The sequence below is a fragment of the Silurus aristotelis genome, assembly GCF_946808225.1.
Source record: "Silurus aristotelis genome assembly, chromosome: 5".
In the NCBI taxonomy this organism is placed as follows: domain Eukaryota; kingdom Metazoa; phylum Chordata; class Actinopteri; order Siluriformes; family Siluridae; genus Silurus; species Silurus aristotelis.
The window spans coordinates 22,432,015-22,458,080 of NC_139578.1; the positions used below are offsets into that span (position 1 = coordinate 22,432,015).

Below are 26,066 nucleotides of genomic sequence, written 5' to 3' on the forward strand. Positions count from 1 at the left end.
ATGTTCAGAGAAAGGGGTAAGACATATCTAACGTGCACACGCGTGTCCAATCGCACAACTTGAAACTGAGGGGCGCATGCTCAACGTCGGTGCTGGACATCCAGAGCAAAACCTTGAAGATATGTATCCAAAAGTACATGCCGCAAGGCCTTTTGGAAGCGAGCTAAAATAATAATAAAACTCGTATGTGTGTGTGTGTGTGTGTGTGTGTGTGTGTGTGTGTGTGTGTGTGTGTCTGTGTGTTTTCAGAAAAAATGCAATATATCTAATAGGTTGCATAAAGCCTTTACTTAGGCCTCAAAGAAAAGATTAAAGTAAAATTATTGCTTAGCCTTCATTGTGTTTACAATAAATATGCATGTCTTCAAACCCGTCCTATCATCATAAACATTCAGCTTCTCCCTCTTCACCCGGTATACACTCACCCCCAACTCCCCCTGCACCTTCTCCCTCTATCTCTCCTCCTCTCACAGCAACAATGGCTGTATTCATTCGGCCACGCTTTGAAACATGGATTGGGGGGATGGAGGGGCCAGAGGTGACAGAGAAGTGTGTGTGTGTGTGAGAGAGTGTGTGTGTGTGCCTGGCTCTTTTATGAGGGCAGAAACATTATTTTGTCAAACTCTCGTAATGCCCTTCCATGACCCTGACGGCCCCAGAAAAGAAGCAAGTGTTAGTTTCAGTGTGCCCCCCCCACCTCTGCTGACCCTCATCTTTTTCTCTCTTCTTCAGCAAATGCCTTCTCCACCTTCACCCCCCCCCCCCCATCTCCCCTTTCTCCCATTCTTCACTTTTGCATTACAAAGATTCCACACGAGCAACTCGAGCCATGTCCAAAAGCGAGTCCGGCACACAGGTGCACAGAGGTGGACCGCTGGCAATGTGTGTGTGTGTGTGTGTGTGTGTGTGTGTGTGTGTGTGTGTGTGTGTGTGTGTGTGTGGGATAAGGATCCATGAGTGGGTTCAAACTAATTACAGAAATATCAGGACCCAGCTCAGATGTCTATATTCACATCAGACAGTAATACAGAGTTTCACGGAAGAGTTAGCAATGTGGACGTGGATCCAGCCATTTAGACTAAAGATACAAAATGAGTGTCAGTGAAACGAGAAAAAAAAAAAAAAAGATATTTTAATCTTTTGGAAGCTGAGGTTTAGAAAAGCAGACCACAACCACTACAGAGCTTCACAACCCCAACCATAGAGCCACAGTTTTAGTTCTTATTCTAATTTGCAACAGAAAAACGGTTAGACATCAAAAAATTGTAGGCTTTACTGCCTCTGTCTGTACTGTTCTTCCTTTTTCTTTTTCTCTTCACTGTTGATACAGATTACGATTGCAGATCATATCTCGTTATTTTTAAATAGTAATCAAAAACATTTTCTACAAAACTATGGAAAGTCACAAGTAGGACAATAAAAAAAGACAATGTAAAAGTAACATTAGTTACAACCATGGCAACGAAAATACTGAAGAAGTCTCAGTGAAAAGGGAGTCTTCAACAAATTTCAACAATAAGGATCAAAATCCACACATTGATGAAATGATACTGAAAAAAATACGACGTAGCACTAATAACACAAAAAGGATATTATCAGTGTGTTAAAATCCTCTGTGAAATCCCGCCGCGTTTGTGCCGCAAAATCATAGCACTGCTACGTGGTTTTAAGAACCAGACTCATTCATGCATTCAGTAATCTGGATCCAATCCCAGGATCACGATGTACAAACCAGTCTATTCTTTCTTCATCCCATGTTTTAGTGTTTGCTATTCATACCACATAGCTTATACACACACCCACTCAAAAAGAAACAGGGCTGTTAGCTATTAATTCTTAAAAAGACGACAAAAAACACTGAAAAACTTTGCTACTGGACCAGAGGCCAATAGAAAAAAATAAGTTCTAGTACAGAAAAGTGTTCAAAAGCCCAGTGAGCTACACAACACTGACCTGAATTACATCATCAGACAAGCCAACAGAGAGACCTGTGAAATGGGAGAGAAACTACTTCTCTCTATCGGACACACACACAACTGGGTCAGTAACGTCATAATACACAATGGAATAAACATAATGATTATGTACAATCATGTCATGTAGCATTATAAATAATTGTGTCTGGCCCTCATTTTAATTTGTAATCATAGCCATGGGGAAGTGACTTGCTCATACATTCACATGTGGAACTGATGGCAATTGGATTTTGTATGTACGATGGTCCATTTCATATGTGGATGATTATCCAGATTTCAGTGGGCAAACTTATGAATTCTGATAAGTATGACGAAGAAAATGAGTCAGACTGATTGAAAGTGTGTTTGTGTGTGTGCGCGTGAAAGAGAGAGAGGCCTCTAACTAGGCATACAAGGTTGAAATAAAGTCAAAGAAAGCTGGAAGTGATGCTGGAATGTTTGCGGTGAGAAGAACGGCAGGAGTAATAGTTTCCATATGGAGAGAGAGAGAGGGGGGGGGAAGAGAGAGAGAGAGAGAGAGAGAGAGAGAGAGAGAGAGAGAGAGAGAGAGAGAGAGAGAGAGATGGAGAGTAAAGAATAAGAAATCAGTGTGTGAGACAGAAAGGAACAGTGAGTGAAAAAAAGAAAAGTGGTTGATTGAAGACAGACTAAAGAAAGCAAACAAAAATTGAATAAATTAGATATTTAAAGAGTGGCGCAAGCATGCATATGCAAAAGGAAGGTGGGTTGAGATAAAAGCTTACTCTGTATGTGTGTGCCGGGGTGTGTGTGTATATATATGTGTGTGAGAGAGAGGCGCGGTGGGACTCTGAAGGTAAGTGTGTCCTTGCCCATGCTGCCGCACTGCCCCCCGCTCCAGATTGCTGCAGCGACGGTGTCACATCTCCTCCATATCACTCGCGCTGTAACCATGCGACACAGGACACACACACCAACACCACACGAGCTAGCCTTTTTGTCAGTGTTTGTCCATGACCCAAACCACACAAGACTTTAACACCAATCCAATCTGAAATCTATCCTAATGAAATTACTTTTTGGCGATTGCAACCGGGCTGAAATATGAATCAGAATATATTTTTTCTCTCTCTCTCTCATTTCTTTTGTCTGCCAGATACTCCCTCTCTTTCTATTTTATATATTATTTTCTCCAAGCTGAGGGACCTGTCAGTAAAATGGCTATATATTCTCACTGCCGGCCTAAAAATTACAGCCTGTGCATGTGAGTGATTTGCACCGTGGTTAATTAGACCCATAAAGCCACTTTGGAAAGGTAAGGCCTGCTGGAGGATCAGACGAAAATGAGAGAGGTCTGGTAGACACATATACGCACATGCATACACACCGTCTCGCTCCATGTGGATTCAAGAGGAGTGCGGTACATTTAGAGGCTAAAGTGCCTCTTACAGCTCAGCTGGTGTTTGACCGCTAGCCCCCGTGTCAGTTGGTGTGTGCATTATAGTGTGTGCTTCTTGCATGTGTGTGTGTGTGTGTGTGTGTGTGTGTGTATTTGGTGTGTGCAAGCTTATGAGTACCTCAGGGGAGCAGGCACCAGGTTAAACTCATTCTCTCAAACTTAACAGTCTGATTAGAAGAGGTTACAAAGGGCCGGGGTGGGCTCGAGGCCGCATACTGCGTCATTCCTCAGGGAATCAGCTCCAAAGCTCGAGCGTCACCCTGACGCCCATAAGCTTCAACCTCACAATCTTACTGAGAACCTTCTGCTCTAAGGGAGCCGAGAACATCCGCCAGACCCATAAACACCCATATAGAGGTGCTCCAGATGGCTTTGGGGCCCAAACGAATTACTGGCACACATAAAAAAAAAGCCCCTTAAACCTCTAGCTGTCTGTCTGAGATGTACAGAACAGAAATAGCATCTTTAAGTGAGTGATATTATCTTGAAGGAGTTTTATCACTTACAAGGACACGTTACCAATTATGGTGATAAACACGGAGTTCTGCCTTGATTTCCTTCTACAAGACAATTTCTAATGACTTACATAAACACTGAACAGAATTACACACCAAAAGGCCGGATGCAGTTTTATTGCTTTTCTATTAAAGCCAGAGGCCATTAAGCTACCTAGACTGTATTCCCAGTGGTGGCGTTGCTTTTTAAAGTCGGGTTTGTGATTATATTATCAATCTAAATGTCAATCACAATCAACCACTATAAAGCTGTTCGAGTGTCAAATTTATAATTGGGTTACAAATGTATATGCTCCAGTGACTGGTCAGTTGTATTTAATGGGCTTACTCTAAAATCCACTAAATAAAAATAAAAAATAAATATATATATATATATATATATATATATATATATATATATATATATATATATATATATATATATATATATATATATATATATATATAATATAAAAATTACCTCAATCGAAATATACACTGCCAGTCACAAATCTTTATACATATTGAGCTCATTAGTTTAATCACAAATTAATCATAAATACTGACAATCACTAATTACAATGATAGAGGTTATTTTTATTATTATATTTGTTCTTCCAATTTTTTTTATGTTTTCATTTAAATAGGGGTATATAATATTAAATGCAAATGCTTTTGGTAACAGCGTAATTGCAGATTTAATAAAACTAATTCCTGCAATTGCAATATCCATTTAACACAGTGTATTCATTAAAAACTGTGTTTTCCGATAAATAAATAACGATGATATACACTTGTCTTATGTGCATAGCATTTGACCAGATAATTTTAAATAAAGAATGCACATGTCATTAGTGGATATCTGTTATTTTTTACACTGACAGAGTTTTGAGCCAACTGAAGAAACAGCTTAAGTATCTCTGACCCAACAGGTTAATGAAAACAAGGCCTAAAAATATAATCGTGTTTTGGAGTGAAGCCATGCTAACAGTGCTTTCATGGTATAAAGCAACATTAATAAACCATTACAGCATAACGACTAAATGATAAGAGGTCAAGCTCTTGTTCTCTACTATGTCTGCACAAAGATCAGAAAGCAGAGTAGGCCCAGAGGAGAACCGTTCAGCACTGTGGCGTGTGTGTGCATGTGCGTGCATGTGTACGTTACGGAGCTCAAAGCCTCCAGCGGTGACGACAGGCAGTTATTCCACACCCTGAGCTCCACAGCTCCACCAAACGCCTTCACAAATCAGCCATGCTGAGGCTGCACATGCATCTGAAAGTGATTTCAGGCCTTTAGCTCTCCCTATTTCTTTCTTTGTTCTCTAAACTCACTTGTTCAGCCTGTCGTTCCGTCCTCCCCACCTTCTCATTCTCTCTCGTGTGCGCGCTCTCTTTCTATGGTGGGGTTATTGTGGTCAGGTTGCACTCCCAGTAGGCCTATGGGGTCACGTTGCCCTGTGGTAAAATCAACAGCAAGCCACAGACAGAGAGAGTGTGAGAGAGAGAGGTGTTTGTGAAAGCAGGCCAGACAAGAAGAAAGAAAGACAGACATTTAGAGGGAGAAAGGAAAAAGAGAGCGAGACTGCGGTCTGAAACAGCAACACCTCGGCTTCTCACCCCCATCAGGATATTGAACGGCGTCATGCCAATTCCAGCTCTCCTGGCTGCCAGAGTCTGTGTGTATGAATACAGTGTGCATGCCTTATTTAACTCCCCTGAAATAGACTCTCTGTGGCGTCTCAAAAATTTACAGTTCACACCAGGTAGAAATTCATAAGCGTTTAAAGCCACTAAGCTCTCTGCGGATTCCAAACTTACTCCAAGGCCTGAAGCCAACAGAATCAGTGCCTTTGAATTGGCCCTCTCAGGAGCACTTCCTGTCTAGCGAGTGATTGACAGCTGTGAGTTTGACAGACAGGTCTCTGGCGAGAGATGACTCAAGGGGTTTGAAATGGAGTGGAGTGGAGTGACGGACCACAGGCGCGATCAGAGCCACTCGCTCCTCTAATTAGCATTAGTGAGGGATTGAGGGTAAATAAAATGAGGGAATAAATTAGGAAAGAAAAGACAAGCAGCACAGCAGGGGGAGCGATGAGACATGGCAATTTTTTTTAAGAAGGTGGCAGTGTGCGGTGTCGCAAGTGTCTCATGATTGGATGCCAGAATGTCCACTTATTGTCTCCTCACACACATACGTTAATATACATTTACTCTTATCCAAAAGACACAAGCATATATAATTTAATTGTACATGCACAGTCATGCAAAACTGATTTCTCAAATCCCAAATTAAATTATAATCAGATGAGAAAAAATAAAAATATCTTTTTCCCTTTGTGTCAGTCGGGAGACAGCACAAGCACCGATGCTGTGCATGGAAAGGAGGAAACAATTTTTTTTCCCCTCACTGTTCGCTGATTATTATTCAGTTCATATTCACAGAATGAAGCTTTCACACTAACTTGCTTACTGTGTTAACTGACTGAGTGGCATGAGCTAAAAGAGAGAGAAGCAGAAGAAACAAATAAAGAAAGAAAGAAAAAAAAGAATGAAGAAAAGGCAGAAATAGGTGACAGATGTGGAAAAAAAGACTAATACTTAAAGCATTGCCAAAATGGATTCTTGGGTTGGATGGGAAGCAGCTAGCATGAGGTGAGAAGGAAGGAAGAAATATAAAAAGAATGCTCTTCAGGAAAGGAAAGGAAAGGAAAGGAAAGGAAAGGAAAGGAAGAATAAATGCTCTCCAGTTTAAAAAGAAGACTATAAAAGAGCAAACAGGAGGGGTAGATGGGATGAAATAAAGAGGGAGAAAGAAAGTTTGAGATAGGGATGAACAGAGAGATGCCCCGCAGAGTTAAGCCAGGTGTCTGTAGCAGAGAGGGAACGAGGGAGAGTAGAAAAGAGCGTGAGGAAAAGAAAGGGGGAGAGAGAAGAATAATTAGTGTGACCCCCAACAGAGAAGACTGGCAGGTGAATACACAGAGAGGGGGAAAGTATGAAAGGACACGAGATGGAGTGAGAGGTCGGACGTGAGAGTGGCGAGAAGAAACGTGATGAAGAATGATAAGCAAAAAAGGTGATAAGAGGTGAGGGGGCAGAGGGGAAAGAGGAGCATTGAGAATGTCTTTTGTCATCCCCTCTTTAGAAAGAAAGGAGAAAAAGCCGAAAAGAAAAGGGGGCAGCTTGAAATAAATGCATTTTCTTCAGAACCTCGTCTTTTTCGGCTGACAATAGGCATTTATCCTCCATCAGCGCAGTTGAAGCTACAATACCCTACTGATCTGAACAGAACCAGGGTAACGAAAAAGAAAGAGAGATTTACATGGTTACGTTTTAATGTCCTCGTCATAAAATGAAATTATGAAATGACTTAAATGTAAAATAAAAGTAACCTTATATCTAAGAAGAATTATACTTGCTATGTTTTAAGACCCCAGAAAATCCCAACAAAGCACCTAGAATTATCTTTGCATCTGGTACCTATGAATATACATGAATATTCTTCCAGTGAACTCTGAGGCTAGCTGGCTAGTTACCAACAGTAAACTAGCTCACATTTGTAAGAGGTAAAATATTTAAGTGTTTCACTCACTGTTTGTATTGCCAATTTTATTTTTAGCCAAATGTAGTCAAAATATCCATAATAGAAAGAAAAAAACAAAAAACCTTTTTAACAATGGCACTAACTAACATTTGGCTAGCTACCAGGCTAGCACAGCATGCAGCTACTAAGGCATAATGATTCCAATATTATCAATCCTCTAAAATTTACATTTGAATGTGATTATATAAAATGAACTTAAAAATTTGGACCAAACTAAATTCATACATAAAGCTGTATCAAAAACACAAAAGTACTAAAATAGGGCTAGTAAACATGACTCAGAAAACAATGATACTGTGATTCCACTATTTACCTCTTCATTTTAACCATGTATTTTCTTTTTTTTTTTACAAAAAAAAACCAAAACATTGTAAAATACATAAAATATATTTCTGCCATATCTCTAAACAGTAATTAAAAAAAATCTGACTCATTTGGACAAATAATTATGAATGCAGCATTATGTGACAAAAACACATGAATGTTTAATAAAAGCTATTATCCAAAAAAATCTACATCTTAAATGAAATTTTCAATCAGGGCAGCCTTTTTGGTTTGCTGATGCCACTTTCAAGCTGCTGAATATAATTTTCGTGGTAAATGAGTTTTAGTAAAAGGGCTAAATATGCTCTGTGTGCTCTAAACATGGCTGCCGTTTTTCAGCTCAGCTCCAGTAGCTCTGCTATCAGCTCTAGAAAATCTGTAGCGTTGAGCCACAGGTGCCTGTGGGTTTCACATTACACTCGGCTCATTGGATCCTCCAGCCCTGCGTGTATTTGTGTGCATGACTGTGTGTGTGTGTGTGTGTGTGTGTGTGTCTCAGGCAACAGGCATACAGGCATAGCTGCCAAAGAGGGAGAGGTGGCAAACCTGGCAATATCCCTTGAATACCAGTCTGGAGGGCTGTGAGAGGGCCCTCATTCAACAAAAACATCACATGTCCTTCTGGAGCGAAATCAGACATACTCACGCACAAGCACAAACACAAACATGAACACACATACACACACACACATCCACAGTCTATAGAAACACAAATACATTAGAATACTAAATACTAAGAACCAAAAAGGAACTTGGAACATGGCCAGCAATTACACTTCTCAAAAGCACTGTCCAAACACACACACATTTATACATACACACAACACGTACATACACATATGCAAAACACAGAGACTTGTGGAGCAAACAGACTTGGAAGCGAGTGACCTTTCGCTTTCACATCGTCATCTGTGTTTAAAGTAGCGCATCTCCCTAGCAATTAATCAAGACTTCTTATTCATTATCTCTGCTTTGGGGCTGTTAATTAACACATCAGCTCAGACAGAAAGCAGTATGTCTCTCCCCCCCCCCCCCCCCCCGTCTGTACCCAGGCCACACCATCACAACGCCTCACTGAACACAGACAAAAGTCCCACAAAAGTTTGTGTTTACTGTCTTTCTTCACCACACATTGCTTTATTTGCAGCGTTTAAAAAATATGGGCCACCATTAAGCAATGCAAACACTGTACGATTTACACAATATACATGTGGGAAACCAGGATTTGTATAAAATCTTTGTTCCTTGAAGGCAGCCATAATTCTTTGAATTCACACGCCGCAGTGGTGGAAATTATTCTTTAATTTCTGACTCATTTTGCCGTTTCTGTAATAAACGTCGCAATCGGGATTAGGTAAAAGAAACTGATCGTAGATCAGGGAGACCTGTGCACTTCAAGCAGCGGAATATTTTACGCAAACGTCTGAACCGAAGAAGGGACATTATTCACTTGACACGCCTGGCATGAGAACAGACATATTTATAGCCTCTGTATGGCTGTATCTTTAAGTGCCGCTGCCACGGAGGAACGAGTGCGTTGTGAAATACCGCCCCCACGGCACACTCGCTCTGACAGATGCACTGCACAATTATGTCCCCCTCACTACAAGAGCTGTAATCTTCGTCACCCGTCCTTCCATTAATGCGTTCCCCCTTCTGTCTTTCTCTCAGTGACTCTCTCTCTCTTGCTCCCTCTCTCTTTCTCTCGCCCTTTTGTTGTTTCTCAGAGCTAGTGCTTCCACATTTCACCCCCTCCCACTGCTCTACAGGGCCCAATCTTCTCACAGGGGGAGAGAGACAAGTAGATATGGGAGGAAAGAGAATGGGGTATGAAAGTGTGAGAGAGGGAGCTCGAGAGGCTCTGACATTAACAAGATTGCTTGTTAAATAGAGTGGGAGAGAGGGAGAGCGAGAACACGAGAAAGATATGAAGGTAGAGAATAAGGCAGCTGTAATTGGTAGCTTTGTGAAAAGGTTTCCATCTGTGAGCCTGTGCTTGCATGCATGCGTGTGTGTGTGTGCGTGTCTGTCGAAGAAAGACAGGCCTGAAGTCTGGGAGTGTTTCAAGGACCAGCGGGTCACATACACCTTTCAATCACAAGAGCGAAAATAATTTCACACGCATGCAAACATACCCACACACGAGCGAATGAAAATGCAAATCAACCTAATTTAACACAAATTCCAATCAAAGTGTGGACAAGTTGATAAGCAGTCGAGTGCCGAAATGTCAAACTAAATCAAGCAAGCCCTTTTAAAAATTCAAAATTGAGGCATACTAAGTAAAAAAAAAAAATCACAAGTAGGACAATCAGGTATTTAATTGAATTATTCAAACCATATTACGTAGACTGCGTGTGGCAGCCTGCTTGTGCATTTGTGTGTGCGCGTGTAGATGAGTTTGTGTGTGTGTGTGTAATTCTACATAATCCCATCACTGTGGGACTCTCCTCTCCTCACAGTGCCAGACATAGCAACACATTGCCAATGATAGGAGCTCAGTCCAACTACACACACACACACACACACACACAGTGAATTTAAGCATGAGGATAAAGTGCCTAAATGATTATTCCAGTGCTTTAAATGTCATAAACACATCTTAGCGGCTCAACGGCATGATAAAAAAATCCCAAACACTGAAATAATGTGTGATATTCTTATGGTAAAAAGAGAGAGAGAGAGAGAGAGAGAGAGAGAGAGAGAGAGAGAGAGAGAGAGAGAGAGAGAGAGAGAGAGAGAGAGAGAGCGAGAGAGAGAGAAATGAATTAACACAAAGAAACAGCGATGGCTTGCCGAGATGTGTCACTATAAAACGACAGCATGACATACTATTGGCATTCGGGATAATCTCTACATCCTTCTTTCCCTTCTTTCTTTTTTTATTACTAACCTCTTTCTTCTCTCTCTTTTATGCAGACCACAACTATAGAACAGCAGTCAGTCATGCCAGGCCTTATGGAACACGGCTCTCTCGCTCTCTGCATGAAATGTAATTAATAACACTGAAATCTCCATCCACCCCCCCGACTCTGTTCCAGTCTGAAGGGTTAAAAATTCCCAATGGACCTGTGTGTGACTGAGAAAAGTACAACAGCTCGGGCTAATCAATTTTCTCGTATCTGACTATGAGTTTGCGTGTCTGAATGAGTGTGTGTGTGTGTGTGTGTGTGTGTGTGTGTGTGTGTGTGTGTGAAAGAAAGCAAAGGACGGAGAGATGTGTCTGCATCTGAAAGCTTTTCGATTTAACCATTAAGAGAGTGCATTAATACAATTTATACAGATTTCAAGTAAGATTTAGTTGATGATGTTATTCCGAACCGTAGCAATCGATTGGATGTGTATCACAAACAATAGAAAGCAAAAACGATTTTATCTCCTTAGACAGAAAAAACATGAGGAGGTCATGGTGCTTTTCTTTTCCTTGTTTGTTTTTTTTGTTTGTGCATTTACCCACAGTCATGTCTGTACCTAATATTTAGCTCATTTTAACATGGGCTTTATATAAAGATGTGATACTTGGCACAACAGTAATTTGGCCAAAAGGAAAATTGCTAAAATTCTCAAAGTGAATTTATTACAAAATATAAAAATACTATATTATATATTATGCAACCAGCTGAGGATTCAACCAGTGAAAATCTGACTTTCATACTGTGTAGATTGTGTGTGTGTGTGTGTAAGTGTAAATGAGAAAGCACAAGTCAGGAAAAAAAAAGAGCAGAATGAGGAAAAAAAGTGTTGTCGCATAACTTGTCATTATAATGAACCCACACTCTCATTCTCTCTTTCTCTCGCTCTCAGTTCTGAATGTGTATTTAATCAGGACGTCAATCTCATGTGTGGGGGAGTAGCGAAGAAACAAATCTAATATGAAGTGTGCATGATAATAGATTTTCTTTTTTTTTTTTTTTTTGGGGGGGGGGTATAGCGAAATAAGCTATTTGTCATTTAACCTCCTTCACCTCCTCCCTTTTTCTCTCTCAGACACAGGACAAGGACAAAAATAGCACACTGTGATTATAGTGCTAAGTACTGTAATGGAGATGGAGTCTGTGTAATATACCGTATATTACAGCAAGCTAGTGGGGACGTAATGAGAATTAAAGACTGCATTACAGACTACACTACGATCGGTTGGAAGACATCACTAGATCTAAAAAAAAAAAAAAAAAAGGAAAATGATCTGTATGGCTTGTTCAAATGGCAAATTTGCATATATGGTGAAATATATTTGTTGAGAAAACACTAAGAAGAAGACTTCCAATTATGATCAACCACAAACCTTTGAGATATGATGAGAGATGATTTAAAAAAAAAAAAGTATTATGTAAAAGGGTCCAGCCAAGAAGCTATATATGATCCTGAATCTAAAAAAAAAAAAAGAAGAAGAAATTGAACAAAAATTGTATTTCATGGAAACACCTACGGAATTACAGTTTTTAAAGGCTTTGTGGAAACGACATGATCATTGCGGGTGTATGAACACAATTTAACATACGAAATGGCACCATTAAAAGCGTTCATTTGCATATTGTAGGCTGCTGTGGTATCGGTAATGCAAAGGTCAGTGCTGCGATAGTGATTAACAAAAGGCTCTAATTTAAAAGAGCCCAGAGTGAGAAGAAAGAGAGATGGATGCAGGAAGAATGATAAGAAAGAGAAGAGGAATGTGATAGGGTGTGAAGAGATGCAAGTGAAAAGGTTGCCTATATAATAAATTTAATAGACACTACTATAATTAAATTGCCCAATACAATGGATTTAATATATTGTAATGGATATAAAATGGATTTTATGTTACATAGATTTAAAGGGTGTGTGTGTGTGTGTGTGTGTGGACAAATATTCTGCATCCGTGTTTGTGCAAGTTTGTATCTCACGCTTGACATCTCAAGGACAAGGACGAAGGCAGTGGTCTTGCTGACGCTACCCAGAAAGAGACACAGACACATGGTCCAGAAAAAAAGCTAGGAAGAAGAGAGGATTTTGCGCTTGTCTGAGAAAGCAAAGAGATTACAGCCTCGACGAAGAAGGAAAACAGATTAAACAGCAGAAAAAGAAAGAATGACAGTCTAAAAGAGAGTGAGGAACAGTGCAAATGAATAAAAATGAGGACAGAAAATCCTGTGGAACCAGCAGGGCCTGAGAGAACAGAAGGACGAGGTGAAACAGCAAGGTTTCGGTGACAGAGACGGGATGAAAGGCAGAAAAAACCTGTGGAATAGGAAAAGCTGCAGAACTTCTGAGCTTTATAGTAGAGGCACAACTTAAAAAAAAAAAAAAGAGAGAGAGAGGTAGGTGGGGAGGGGTGCAGTTTTTCTCCACAGAGGAACAGAGGCTCCTAATCCCTGAACAGGCAGCTTTGTGGAGTGATTGACAGCAGAGTGCGACACACTGGGCTGCCGTTGAAGGGGGTACACGTGAGCAATGCCAGGGGATAATCCACCCATTGCTCACACCCCTCATAAGACAGGGTCAAGTGGTACAGGCCATTTTCTGTTGTTTTCCCGCTCGCCTTTCGCACACTCCCATTCAGAAACAGGTTTCTTTGTTTTGTTTATGGTTTTTGGTTTGCAAATGTCTCTCTTAATATGCTAGTATAAAGAGGATAAGTCTGGCTAAAGCAGACACACACACACACACACACACACACACACACACACCCACAAACCTCACACGCACTGAGAGAACGAGAGCTGGCCAATGTTTCGATTCTAATCTCAGACAGGTCTGTTTGGAAGGTGGTGTGTAAAAACATGAGCAGAAGCCCCAATAACACAGAGGAAAAGGTAGCAGTGTTTTTCTTCATAATCTAATATTTCCTTCCAAAAGCAAGTCAACAGTACTCCTGTCGTAAGAGTACGTGTGCGTCTGTGTGTGTGCGCACGTGTATGCGTGAGAGTGAAAGAAGGAGAGCGAGAGCGATCTCTTCTGTAGGCTGTTTCTATTCCAAACATAAATGAAACTCAATATCTTAGCATAGACAGAGGGCTGGCGAAACCTCTCAACAACTGAGCGGTATGAAATGGACTATCTGAGTATATTAGATCTGTTTACAGATGGCCATGTGTGGAGAGAGGAAGAGAGAGAATGAGAGAGAGAGTGAGGGAAAGAGAGGAAGACAGAGATATGACTAGTAGAAACAGAAGAACGTGTTCATTTGCACAGATGGAACCTCAGATGTGCAGTGATTGTGATTGATGGGTTTGACACATGAAAGTAGGCTGCTCACATTGAGGTGTATGTGTGTGTGTACACAGTAAGTGGTTTATTGGAAGCCTTAACATCATCATTAGTGTGTGTGTGTGTGTGTGTGTGTGTGTGTGTGTGTGTGTGTGTGTGTGTGTGTGTGTGTTAAATACTAACATGAGAATCTCATGAGGTGGGAGTTAAATATATTACAGCCTCAGCAAGAGAGGATTCTTGCAGGATTCCTAAACACACACATCCAAATTTCACACACACACACACACACACAGACACACACACACACACACTATCAAGGTAAACTAAAGAAGCATGCAATAGTGAGTCAAAAATAACAAAAACGCCTCTGACAATTCAATATTAAAACCTCAAAGCAAACACACTTCGAGAGTGTATAGAGCATGGGAAACTAGAAACATGTGTTGTCATTACACGATGTGAACAAGCACGGAAAAAAAGGCCCACCATCTATCTAACTCTGAAACAAACAAGGCTACTGCAGCAGAAAAACCATCAATACACGGTCGCACAAATGCGCACAATCAGAACCACACACATCCATCAAACAGACGTGAGCATTAGAAAGCCGGCGACCGGGGACCGGGTTTGTGGCAGTGCAGTGTCTTTGTGTCCAACCCCCCATACCTCCACACTGCACCCCTAAATCCCCCTCCAACTGGCATTCTTCAGCCCCCTTTTTCTTTCAGAAGAGAGGAAAAAGAAGAAAAAGAAAATGCACGAGTGAGAGAGAAAGAGACAGAGAAAAGAAAGAAAACCACTCCATCTGTTTTCTCTCCCGTGGTGCTGGAGCTCTACAGATGCCCTCCAACAGAGAAAGAGAATGATGGGGAGAGAGAGAGAGAGAGAGAGAGAGAGAGAGAGAGAGAGAGAGAGAGAGAGAGAGAGAGAGAGAGAGAGAGAGCAGGAGAGATATGCAGGGAGGTGAAAAGAAAAGCAAGAAAAGCACAGGAGGTGAAAAGGAAAAAAGGTAAGGAAGGAATGATTGATTTTCTGGTCGTTTAGATGGGAAGGAAAGAGAACGGCTCATAAGCAGGTTGAAATCTCACGGACCTTCACAAGCGCTGCTAAATTACTTTGACACCACGTTGATAGGCAATCAGGCCTATTCAGTGTGGCTTTTGAAATCAGAATTATTCAGAGGGAATGGGGAAGAAAGAGAGAGAGAGAGAGAGAGAGAGAGAGAGAGAGAGAGAGAGAGAGAGAGAGAGAGAGAGAGAGAGAGAGAGAGAGAAGGATTGGTAAGACTGGCACTAACCAGTCAAACCACACAGAAAGAAAAGTAAAAAAAAAAACACAGACAGCAATTTAAGACACACAAATGCACAGCATTGCCAACTCTGTAACATAATAGACGGGGTGGAGGAGACGGAAGTCAACACACTCGCAGAGGGTTTTCACATAAGGATAAGAAATCGTGTTTTGTGATTGACTAAGGCAGACTGTAATCGCCAAACTATGTCTGTGTGTGTGTGTGTGTGTGTGTGTGTGTGTGTGTGTGTGTGTGTGTGTGTGCGAGAGAGAGAAAGAGAGAGAGATGTTTCTGTGAGCTGCAAACTAGGGTCCTTTTGTCTGAAAGAAAGAGAGAAAAGGGGGCAAAGGTAGAAAAACTAGTGTTGTGCAACTGAAGAATAGAAAGAGAGAGAGAGCGAGAGAGATGGGGGTGAGCCTCTGAGGAAATTTAACCCCTGACATTGGACTCTATCCAACACTCAGAGCTATAACGTTTTTTTCACCACCATGCATGTGCGTGTAACGCTTTTCACAGAAAAGAAGGAAAAAAGAACAGCAAAAAAAAAAAAAAAAAAACCTGAAACTTGAAGCAGAGTGCATTCTGATGCGTAGCACTGGGCTTCTGGGATGCATTTAACGAATCAGGAAAAGAAACCCTGAAGTGATATTAAAGAAGGACGACGGCTATGGGCCAAACTCAAGCTGCAAGTCCTTACCACGAATGCAGCCCGTCTGCCAGAGCTCCTTTGCTCTCGCCTGCAGCACTCCGTCCAACAGAGTTCTCATTTCTACCAAAAGCAGTCCAACTCAGACAAAAAAAGCATTAGAATAATGATTCGCAGCTGCCTCTGTGAGCGATGGGGGCGTTCAGAAAGCAAATCAAAACTAGGCCTCGCGTTTACTACTTCCCTTTCCGTACACACTTAAAAGTAGTCATCAATTTTGGCACAAGTAGCTGAAGCTAGCTTTTTGGAAACTTCAATTGAACTAAATACAGCCCCTCCTGACAGAGAGCCCTCCAATGCCTTGCCCCCAAAGAACTAAGGAACATTTACAGCATTTGGCAGATGCCCTTACCCAGAGCGACTTACAGCTCAACAGTTGAGGGTTAAGGGCCTTGCTCAAGGGCACATCAGTGGCAGCTTGGTGGTGCTGGGATTTGAACTTGTGACCTTCTGAGCCAACATCCAATGCCACATAGCCACCACCATCTGAGTGCTAGTGGAAGAGGTGGTGCTTTCAGAATGAAAGACTAAAGACACCTTATTACCTTACAAGTTGTATTTTGCTAACAAGATATTTTATTTAAACCTCCTAGATTGTAAGGAGTCCTGCAAGTTCTGATGTAAGAACCATTCATTATTCTTATAAAATCATCATATCTGTTGAAGTTCTGGTCTCTTAGAACTACTTGTAAGACCCCTTTAATAGCACTTAATGTGACTCAATTACACTTTGTACAGGAAAAAGCACACAATGACAAAGTCAGGAAACGTCAGGGCCATCAGAGATCGGATTTGAGCTGCCATGCATGATGGATACACTAAAGAGTGAGTGTTAGTATTCTCTATTTGGACAGGAACTGGGCCCTCATCTTGTCAGCAGTATTGTGAGCATTTCAGTCTGTTCTCTGTAAGAAGCCAAACGGGAAGTCTACAGGGTCATGATCCACTGACCATCTCTCATGCTCTGCAAGTGGGTCATGTCAAATCCCGGCACCCCCACTGACAATTAGGAGCCGTCTCTCTCTCGCTCAAACACAGACACACAGTTCATTGGTCCCACTTGATTCACTCAAATGTTACAAAAGCACGGTTTTGGCGCTGCGCTCTGGCAATGCGCACAGACATCCACACTAAGCACAAACTCCCTGTCAAAGTATTTTTAGCACCGACATTAACAATACCTAGTATCATGTTCTAGTCAAACTCAGGAGACACTTTATCACTGTAACAACGCCGCCAGACGCCTCTGAGCTTTGTACAGGAAGAGCTCTGTGTAAGTGTCTGTGTGTTTTGAATAGACATGCTGATATCCCTCATTCCGTTGCTAATCGCTTTTCCTTTTGTCTATAATGAGCAGGGTTATGGCTTTCTTGTTATAGGGAAGCAGAGAGATGCAAATAAATCTGGCCTGGCTCCTTGCTTTACACACACACACACACACACACACACACACACACACACACACACACACACACAAGCTGAGCTCAGCACAAATAGATGTACAAACCCACCCCAAGAAGGCAGCAGCTGGGAGGCTGAAGTACCCATACTGCACAGCCTTACAAATCAGGATTCCCACACCTGGGTCATTACAACAGTGAGCTGGAGATAAGCTTGGCTTGATATGGATCTTTATGATCAGGATATTCACTCAGATCCCAGTAAAGGGGAGATAGCGCTCTCTCTCTCTCTCTCTCTCTCTCTCTCTCTCTCTCTCTCTCTCTCTCTCTCTCTCACATGCACACTACTGTCTGCCCCACTAATGACTCTTATCAGCAGGCCCTTCAAATTGAACGTGATACAAAAGAGATATAGTGCTACAGAGCACAGGCAATTAGCACAAGTCGCTCCTGAGTGGAGTGAGCCTCCAGGAGAAGAAGTACCAATGCCACTATTTTGTCCTCTTAACTACTAACTGCTTATTTTGGACAGAAAAAAACCTTACAAAATTTAAATATTACTGTATGTCATAGGTGTGCTTAAAAACACTACCCAACATCTGAAAATCAATAGTTTCATAAAATCACTATTCTGAGTTTTCAAGATTTTAACCACTGGACAATTCTGTGTTTCGTTTTTTGGTTGTTTGGGTTAATTTTTTTTTCACTTACAACAAAATTCCAAACAACCCAACTCTAACCCCAGCTCTGATTATTAAATCCTGTAGGTACAATTCCTAAGAGCAGAAATCACAAACCTCTGTATCCAGTAGTCACTGCGGTACCAAAGGTTCTAGTACCTCTAGAAGAAGGTTTTACATTTTGGCCCTACATTCCTTTCATATACCTCTCTGTCTCTGTGTGTCTTTGATGTGCTGAGATGGGATATGTCAAGGTTCAATGTAGCAATCCAATTGGCCAATAAAGTGATTCGCTCTAATCTACAGGTCTCAGGAGTCAGTCATGCATAGCAGAAGCCTGATAATGGCTCTTAAGAATCAGCCAGCCAAGCAGTAGGCAGATCAGTCAATAAGGGCTTTGAGTCTGAACACTTTTACAGCCTCGGGCCTGCTCTACCACACCCATCTCTTTAGCATGAGAGTCAATCAAAAGTGTTTATCCCTCGCTCTAATGGCAGGTGCGACATCCCCATGTCCGAAAATTCCCTTTTTCATCATGTCACTCGAAAAGTACTTTAAGTACAGTGGTTTAGAGAGGTGAGAGACAGATGGAGGGGAAGAGAGCAGCAGTGGGAGTGACAGGTCAATAAAAGAAGGCCGAGGTGGACCACGCTAATCTATAGTAATATGGCTGGTGTGTACTGGAGTGGGGAGAAGTTAGCCTCTGGCTAATCGACTGAAACTGTCCACTCAGCTTGGAGCTCATGATCTACTGTGCAGAGGAGAGGGAGAAGCAAAAGAAGGATGAGAGGGGGGAAAAGGGACACATATAGCAAGAGAGGGAAACCAACTGAGGAAAGAGGAATTAAAAAATAACCATTTGCTGTTTTTTTGCTGTCTTCTCCCTTGATTCCACTTAGAGTGTGTGTGTGTGTGTGTGTGTGTGTGTGTGTGTGTGTGTGTGTGTGTGTGTGTGTGTGTGTGTGTGTGAGAGAAGAAGTGAGAAAGTTTGCACCTGACCCAGGCTTGCCCGGTCGTCAGTAAAGAGGATGATCCTGATTAGCGGATGGGTATGTGTGAACTAACCTAATGAAAGAAAGAGCAATCATGCATGTACGAGAACACACACCCACACACCCACTTTTTTTACAGGGAAGTACAAGGGTGTCATGCTGAACAGTTATGTGACCTCAAAGGCAAGGACAGGATTAGCTATGAGAGAAAGAGAGAGGGAAAAGACCACTGCAGTAACATCTATAGCAGGTGGTTCAAAGGCTCTGGTCAACTTTATGAGTAAACATTACTGCTGCACTGCAAAAAATTAAACAAAAAATAAAAACAAAACAGGATGTCCATGGAATTCAGCTCCTCTTTTTACTTACTTACTTATTTATTTATTTATTAAATACACTTCTGACTTTTGCTCATCCAAGTTTGATTGTTATGGTTTGAGGTGAGGAGGCCGGCTGTCTGGGGGGGTTGATGGTTAGCGGCTGCTGGGCACGCACTCGCGCAGAGACAAACAGCAAGTCGATGAGAGACATTCGGACGGACCACACACACACACACACACACACACACTCCGGAGCAGCATGCAGGGAAGGTACACAAGGCCATGCCTCCAGGGTGTTCTCACGTCTACAACTCTGCCCAGGGCAGCACAAGTGGCTGAATGTTTACCGCTTTGCATCAGTGTGTGTGGGAGCACTTATAATAGACATGTCTCATCTCTTGGAGCCGCTTTAGAAATCTCATGAACTCTATCTATGCGTTATCTGCGCGTGTTGTGATTCAAGTGTGTAAAAAAACCTCGTAAACACACTAGTTTTTCTACACAGCTGTGTGCATGTGTGTGATTGGACGACTGGCACAATGCAGTCATTTCCACAGCTCCTGTCTTGTAAAGCCTCTAGCAAACCCCGAAAAACACACTCTCTCTCTCTCTCTCTCTCTCTCTCTCTCTCTCTCTCTCTCTCTCTCTCTCACACACACACACACACACACACACACACACACACACACACAGACAGACAGACAGACAGACAGACAGACAGACAGACAGACAGACAGACAGACAGACAGAGCAAGGGCCTCAGACAGGCACTAAACAATAGAAAAGCTGAAACATCACTATTTTCAATACACAAGTACAACCACCCAATGACTAATTTATCTACATAACACTAACACACACACACACACACACACACACACAACGTTTCCCTCTCCACCATTTAGGCAATGCAACACACTGTTGCGCTCTCCACTTTCACCAAATAAAAAACCTAATTTTCCTTGACCATGGCATTTTAATAGAAATTGGCTTCAGTCCTCAAGCCACAATAGATCAACTCCAATACAATTCAGTTATGTAAATTAATGATGCTGCACAAACCCAAAGCTATATACTAACCCCATAAAAGTGTCCTTCCAATAATTCATTAATCCGCCCTAACATTATTTTTTATCGCCATTCTTTTTCCCAAATCTCATTGTAAAAATATGCAATTGACCCAAGTGGCCCCTTAAAGGCTTTTTCATTTTTTTTTTCTATGACTATAAAACATGCTAGTTTGTGATTTTATGTTGTGCAGATGATCTCATTGTGGCCCAAACATACTCTACTTGTCCCTGGATATTAACTCTGACCCACTGACATTGTGGCTTAATTTCTCCATGCTTCCAAGTCATTCTCCAAACCTTCTGTCTTCTTTCTTATCCTCTCTGTTTAACCTCTTGTTGATACATTTAGCCTCCATCCCCAGCCTTTTATCCAGAGCTAATTAGCTGCCTATGAAATAATTGTTGAAAATCTGGAGGGGATTAAATGTTAATGTGTTTGAGGGAAAAATAGTTGTAATACAAGTCACCACTAGCAGTAACAGGATGGTGACACACATGCAACCCCTAAAAGCGTTTAACAAAATACACAGCATCTTATGTGAGCCTTAGGAGACACATTTTAATTTGTTTAACACTGACTTCGAAAAGAAAAAACCCCAGTAGTAGGCTCTTCTAATTGGCCAGCATCCGAAGGAGTAGGTGTCAACCCAGTTTTAAACACCCGTTATGTGTGACCACTATGCACATCTTAAAACCTGTGGAAAAAAATCGGTACCTAGGAATTTTACATAAAATCTGTAATCCGGTATTTTGCTGTTGTATCATATGACCTATAAAATATGTGCAATGAGACTTGTGATTTAACGAATTTTTCACTAATGAAAACTGGTCAGGTTCTTCTTTATACACCATTAAGGATTCTTTAGTTGCTCTTCTGGGCAAACCCTTAAAAGTTTTGCGCTTATCATTTGTGGAACCCTGAAAATGTGGGAAAATGCATAATTATTCAATAAATCCTTAAGTAACTAAGAGTTTCAAGGTTTCTCAGAGTGTACCTTTATTCCAGATAATCCCCATAATTTATTATTCATAAGTCAATCTCACACTCTACCTACAAAATAAACATGGATAATTTAGTGAGATGAGGATTGGTATAGTTCTTCCTTAGATACACTGTCAAGAAAAGGAAGAAAAAAGAAAAAAAGAAAGTCAGCAGCCCCCATCCCTTTCATGACACTAGTTGGTCACTCCTGATGGTGAATTAGGTGGACAATAGAGGTCAGCAGGTTAGAAGGCAAAGCCAATGGCCAGGCACTATAATACTCATGTCATGATCTCCCATTAGAGTGAACACAAGACCTATACGATCAGTCTACTCAGATCGTCAGCCACCTCCACAACGCAGCCCAAAGCTCCGTCGTCCAATATCAATTGTGACGGTTTATTCAATTTCGGTGTCTACAATTGACACTTTTGGCCCGTATGGATTTTTTTTTTTCGCCCTCTGCAGTCATCCTCAAGGTGATCACTGTGCTGCACTTGCGTTTTCTTAAGCCTAACTCATACTGACATCCGTGGCTTAAACGATATCGATTTCTGCACATGGAAGGATGCCCCCTACTGCTCTCCTCCTTTCTGGTCCTCTCATCCCTCTGTCCCTACTGGCTGAGCGTGATCATTAACCGCCCCATGCTGCATGTGGGTTCAATCGAGCATGCGCAAAGACAGGACCATCATAAGACACGAGGACAGGTCAAGGTAAGACAAGGGGACAAATTACGATAAGGACAAAATGTAATCAGACGTGGATGCTGTAGCAGAAAAAAAAAAAAAAAAGGCAAAGAGGTGTCGAGTTCATAATTAAATGTGCCACAGAGCCCAGAATGACCTCCATATGGTTGCTTTTAGTCACATTAAGGTCATATTAATTACAGGCCAGAATGACCTGCATATGGTTACTTTTAATTTAAGCGGCCAGCTCTGGCCTGCACAGTGTTCACTGTCTCACTACCAACAAGTGTGTTTTGTGTGTGTTTCCTGACGATGGCCTGATGAAAGAGAGAAAAGAAAACGGGTTGTGTGAAATCGAACAAGTGAAACACGCTGGAGTGTGAAAACTAGCGCCGCTGTTAAACTGCGTTAATTACCGCACACTCTGAGTCATGCAATAAACGGGTCACGCAGAAAACGTGCGGAGACTCCCCCATCCCCAACACACACACACACACACACACAAAGGAGCGATATGGCTTGGCTAATAGCCCCTCATAACCCGCATACTGGTGTAGAAGTAGTCCCATGACGCCGGGTGTCCACTTAAACAAGCGGATAATGACAAAAGAGTGCGTGTGTGTGTGTGTGTGTGTGTTTGCACGGGATTGCTGTACCCATTCTGCTCTGTCCCTCCCTAAACCTCCAGTTAGGCCAGGAACTGTTCCACTGTACTAACTGCCATATGTTCACACTTGTGTTTTTGTGATTTCGACAGACCCTATAGGTTTAACATATGCAGCTAGTATACGGGTTTATTGACTTGAATTGATTTGAACACATCCTGGTCAAAGTCTTGAGCCCAAAGCAGTACATAATGAAATCATGACATTTCTTGGACCTTTGCCTTCTTACTTTGCCAATAGAGGACAGTGATAAGGGGATGAAGCGCATGAAGTGTGTACATTTTATTCCATGGTTAATGCTATACATAAAAATCATACATGATTGCATTTAACCTAAGAAGGAACGCAGTATAGGCCTAGAGGGGACTGATATATTTGGAAACTAACCAACAAATAATAATCAAAAAAGAATATATAGATATTAAAAAAAAAAAAAAAAAAGATATACAACTTGTTGATTTTGCGGCAAAATATCTATAGTCTGTAGTTGTTTCTGTTTTTGTAGCGCTTCATCTGACTGATGAGAATGATTTTGAGTGCAATGCTGACCGGCGCGCGCGTGCGTGCGTGCGCGTGCGTGGCGTATGCTAAATAGTCTTTAACGCAAAACGACAGGATCCAAATGAGCGCGTCTATAAAAGCCCATCGCGTCCATAAACGTTGTCGTAAAACGTCCACAGCGGATGAAAAGTGGCGTTTATGAGTCGACGCTGATGCTCAGCATTTGTCCGAGTCCTGCTGCTTAAACCCTGTATGAAGACCTGATCTCTCCAAACACAACCTGACACTCGTTTATTATTCCACTTCCCAAAGCCGCATTTCTAAAGCGCACTTTGTTTTTTAATAAATCACCAAGCCGCCGGAAATCACCAGCCCAAAGTCTACGCTGTGTGGGGTGCCATTAGTTTTTAGCCTCTTACCTTTTGTTCAAGGAGTTCCAGTAGATCGGCTCCATGTTCGTCGCCGTGATTCCGAGTAAATCCACCAATAATATGAAGAGAAATCCCAGCGCGTTTGCACAGCTCAGACTCGCCATTTCAAGCCCAGAACCCGGTCTGCGTTCCCCCAGCATGTAAGAAGATTTTTCTTTTCCCCCAAACACACACACACACACACACACACAGATGGATGAAGCCTCGAGGAACAAAAGCCTAAAGCGCGATAAGGCTACAGGGGGAATCCGTCAGTGCGTTAAGGCGCAATTTGTCCGCATGGGTATCAGCGCGCAAAAACAAAAACACTCCAAAAAACAAAAAAGGCACAAAAACCCCGCAAGGTTTATTAAATCTGGAGATCAAGCAGATGAAATTTCACTAAATATTCTGCAAAGGCACTTTTACAGAAAGCACCCCCTAATAATGAGTCTACACAGGCTTTTTTCCCCCTAATTGTTGGTTTTATCTTCTTTCCTCAAAAGTCAGTGCTTCGGTCAGTCGTGCCAAGAAAACTCCACTAACACCAGCGATCCTGACAAGTCGCGTAATAAAGAAAAAAGAAAAAAAATCCGTCTAAATGTTCTCAAATGATAGTGAGAGAATATCTTCTTCGGCTGCAAGATCTCGCTCCTTTCCCATTCCACCTTTCCGTGCCTTCTGGTGCGTTTTTTTTTTTTCCTCCTATGAGATACAAGATGCAAAAAAATAAAATAAAATAGATCAATTTATTTTAACTCAGATGTTATGGAGTAAAAACGCGTCTTGGGTTTCGCAAAGTTACATTCTCAGAAACACACAAAAAAGCGCGACGATGCCTCCTCTTTTTTTGTTGTTTTCTTTCCTCCACCTTATTCCTCCTCTTTCCTCTCGTCCACTTGCTCCTCTGCGCTCTGCTCGTAATTCCTGAGCGCACTGAAGCTCCTTCACGCACTCCGGCTCGTGCCCGCGCGCTGGATTTCCACCAAACTGGCCGTATGGGACATGCAGCTCTTAGAGATCGAGACCGTGGATTAAAAAGTGAAGAACAAAAGAATAGTTGAGGGAAAAAAAAGGCAACCAAGGAAAGAAAAAAAAAAAAACTATTGAGACTAGAAACACGTCTATTAATGCCCTTAATATAGATTGAAAATTGCGCGTTGGTGCTGGATGGCTAAATCCCGGTGGGTTATGGCTTTAGTAGAGCGCTTGCGTGCTCCTGTCTCCTTCACTTGGTGCTGAAAAGCCTTGTGGTGGGATTCGTCCTCGCTCGCTGACAGACTGACTTGTTGGTGGAAAGTAAAGGGAGGGGGTGGGAAGGGGGGAAAGCCCTATCTTCCGGGTGGCGGACGCTGTAAGGGAGAGGATTTTTCTCCCCTTTAGGTTCTTATAAAACGTGTTTGTCCCACCAGTTCTACCAGCCTGAAAAAGCCACCCATACATGTACACCAAATACCACCCAATAGTGTTGTACTAAATAATAACATATAGTACAACCTCCCCTATTGCATGCTAACATGTTAGTGCGCCCCCCTGTGGACCCACCAGAAACAGCCCCTGCTATATTAACGTTAGTGCCCGCTAATGAGTTTGCAGCCAGAAGTCAAATAGCTTGCGGCTTACAGTCTACACTATATTATGCTTTCTATTCTATATGTCATTATGCAAATAAATATTCATTTACAACGTTCCCAGACTGCGCATGCGTGCTTGTTGGACTGCAAATTGGTGAAACAGGTAAATTATTATATATGAAACGGGTACTGTATAATGGGAAGTGAAGCGATACAGATGGAAAGCTTTGCCTGTAGTGCCACCATGTGGGCATAATTAGGTACAACACCCAGGTGATGTATATTATGGATAAGGTTCCCAACCCTGAACTTGGAGAACTCCCTGTCCTGCACATTGTTCTTTCCCCTGCTCTAATACACCAACTTCAATTCTGATCAGCCTGAATTTAGGTTCTTAGCATGGGAAACACTATGTATAGGACTATGGGTTAATGTAAAACCAGCAAAAGAGTATTATTTAAAGAGAGCAAAAATTCACGGAAAAATACACTGTTTAGGCTTAGTTAGTCTCAGAAAGACGTAGTTCTGTGGAAGGACATCATGATTAGGTGTGGTGTGAAGGTAGAATATGCCTTTTGAACTTCAATCTCTTACATTGTATTGAGTGCTCGGGATGTGTTAAAGCATGTTACACCTATAGCCATTGCTTCCTTTGCAGAGTGGACAAGGGAGTCGGTGAGATGAACAAACAGACTGTAGAAGAGAGAAGGAGAGAAAGAACAAAAAAGAAGGAGAAAGATGTAAAAAAAAATGTCAAAGAGCAAGAAATAATGAATGTG

General features: G+C 41.8%; 1 protein-coding gene across 1 annotated transcript in view; it reads right to left on the bottom strand.

The window, feature by feature from the left end:
- efnb3b (ephrin-B3b) overlaps positions 1-25,160 on the bottom strand; it is a 67,173-nt gene extending 42,013 nt beyond the window's left edge. Inside the window, exon 1 of the mRNA XM_083541540.1 lies at positions 23,723-25,160. Coding sequence (XP_083397666.1) covers positions 23,723-23,874 — 152 coding nt within the window. The 5' untranslated portion in view covers positions 23,875-25,160. The remainder of the gene's footprint in view (positions 1-23,722) is intronic.
- Positions 25,161-26,066: the final 906 nt, after the last annotated feature.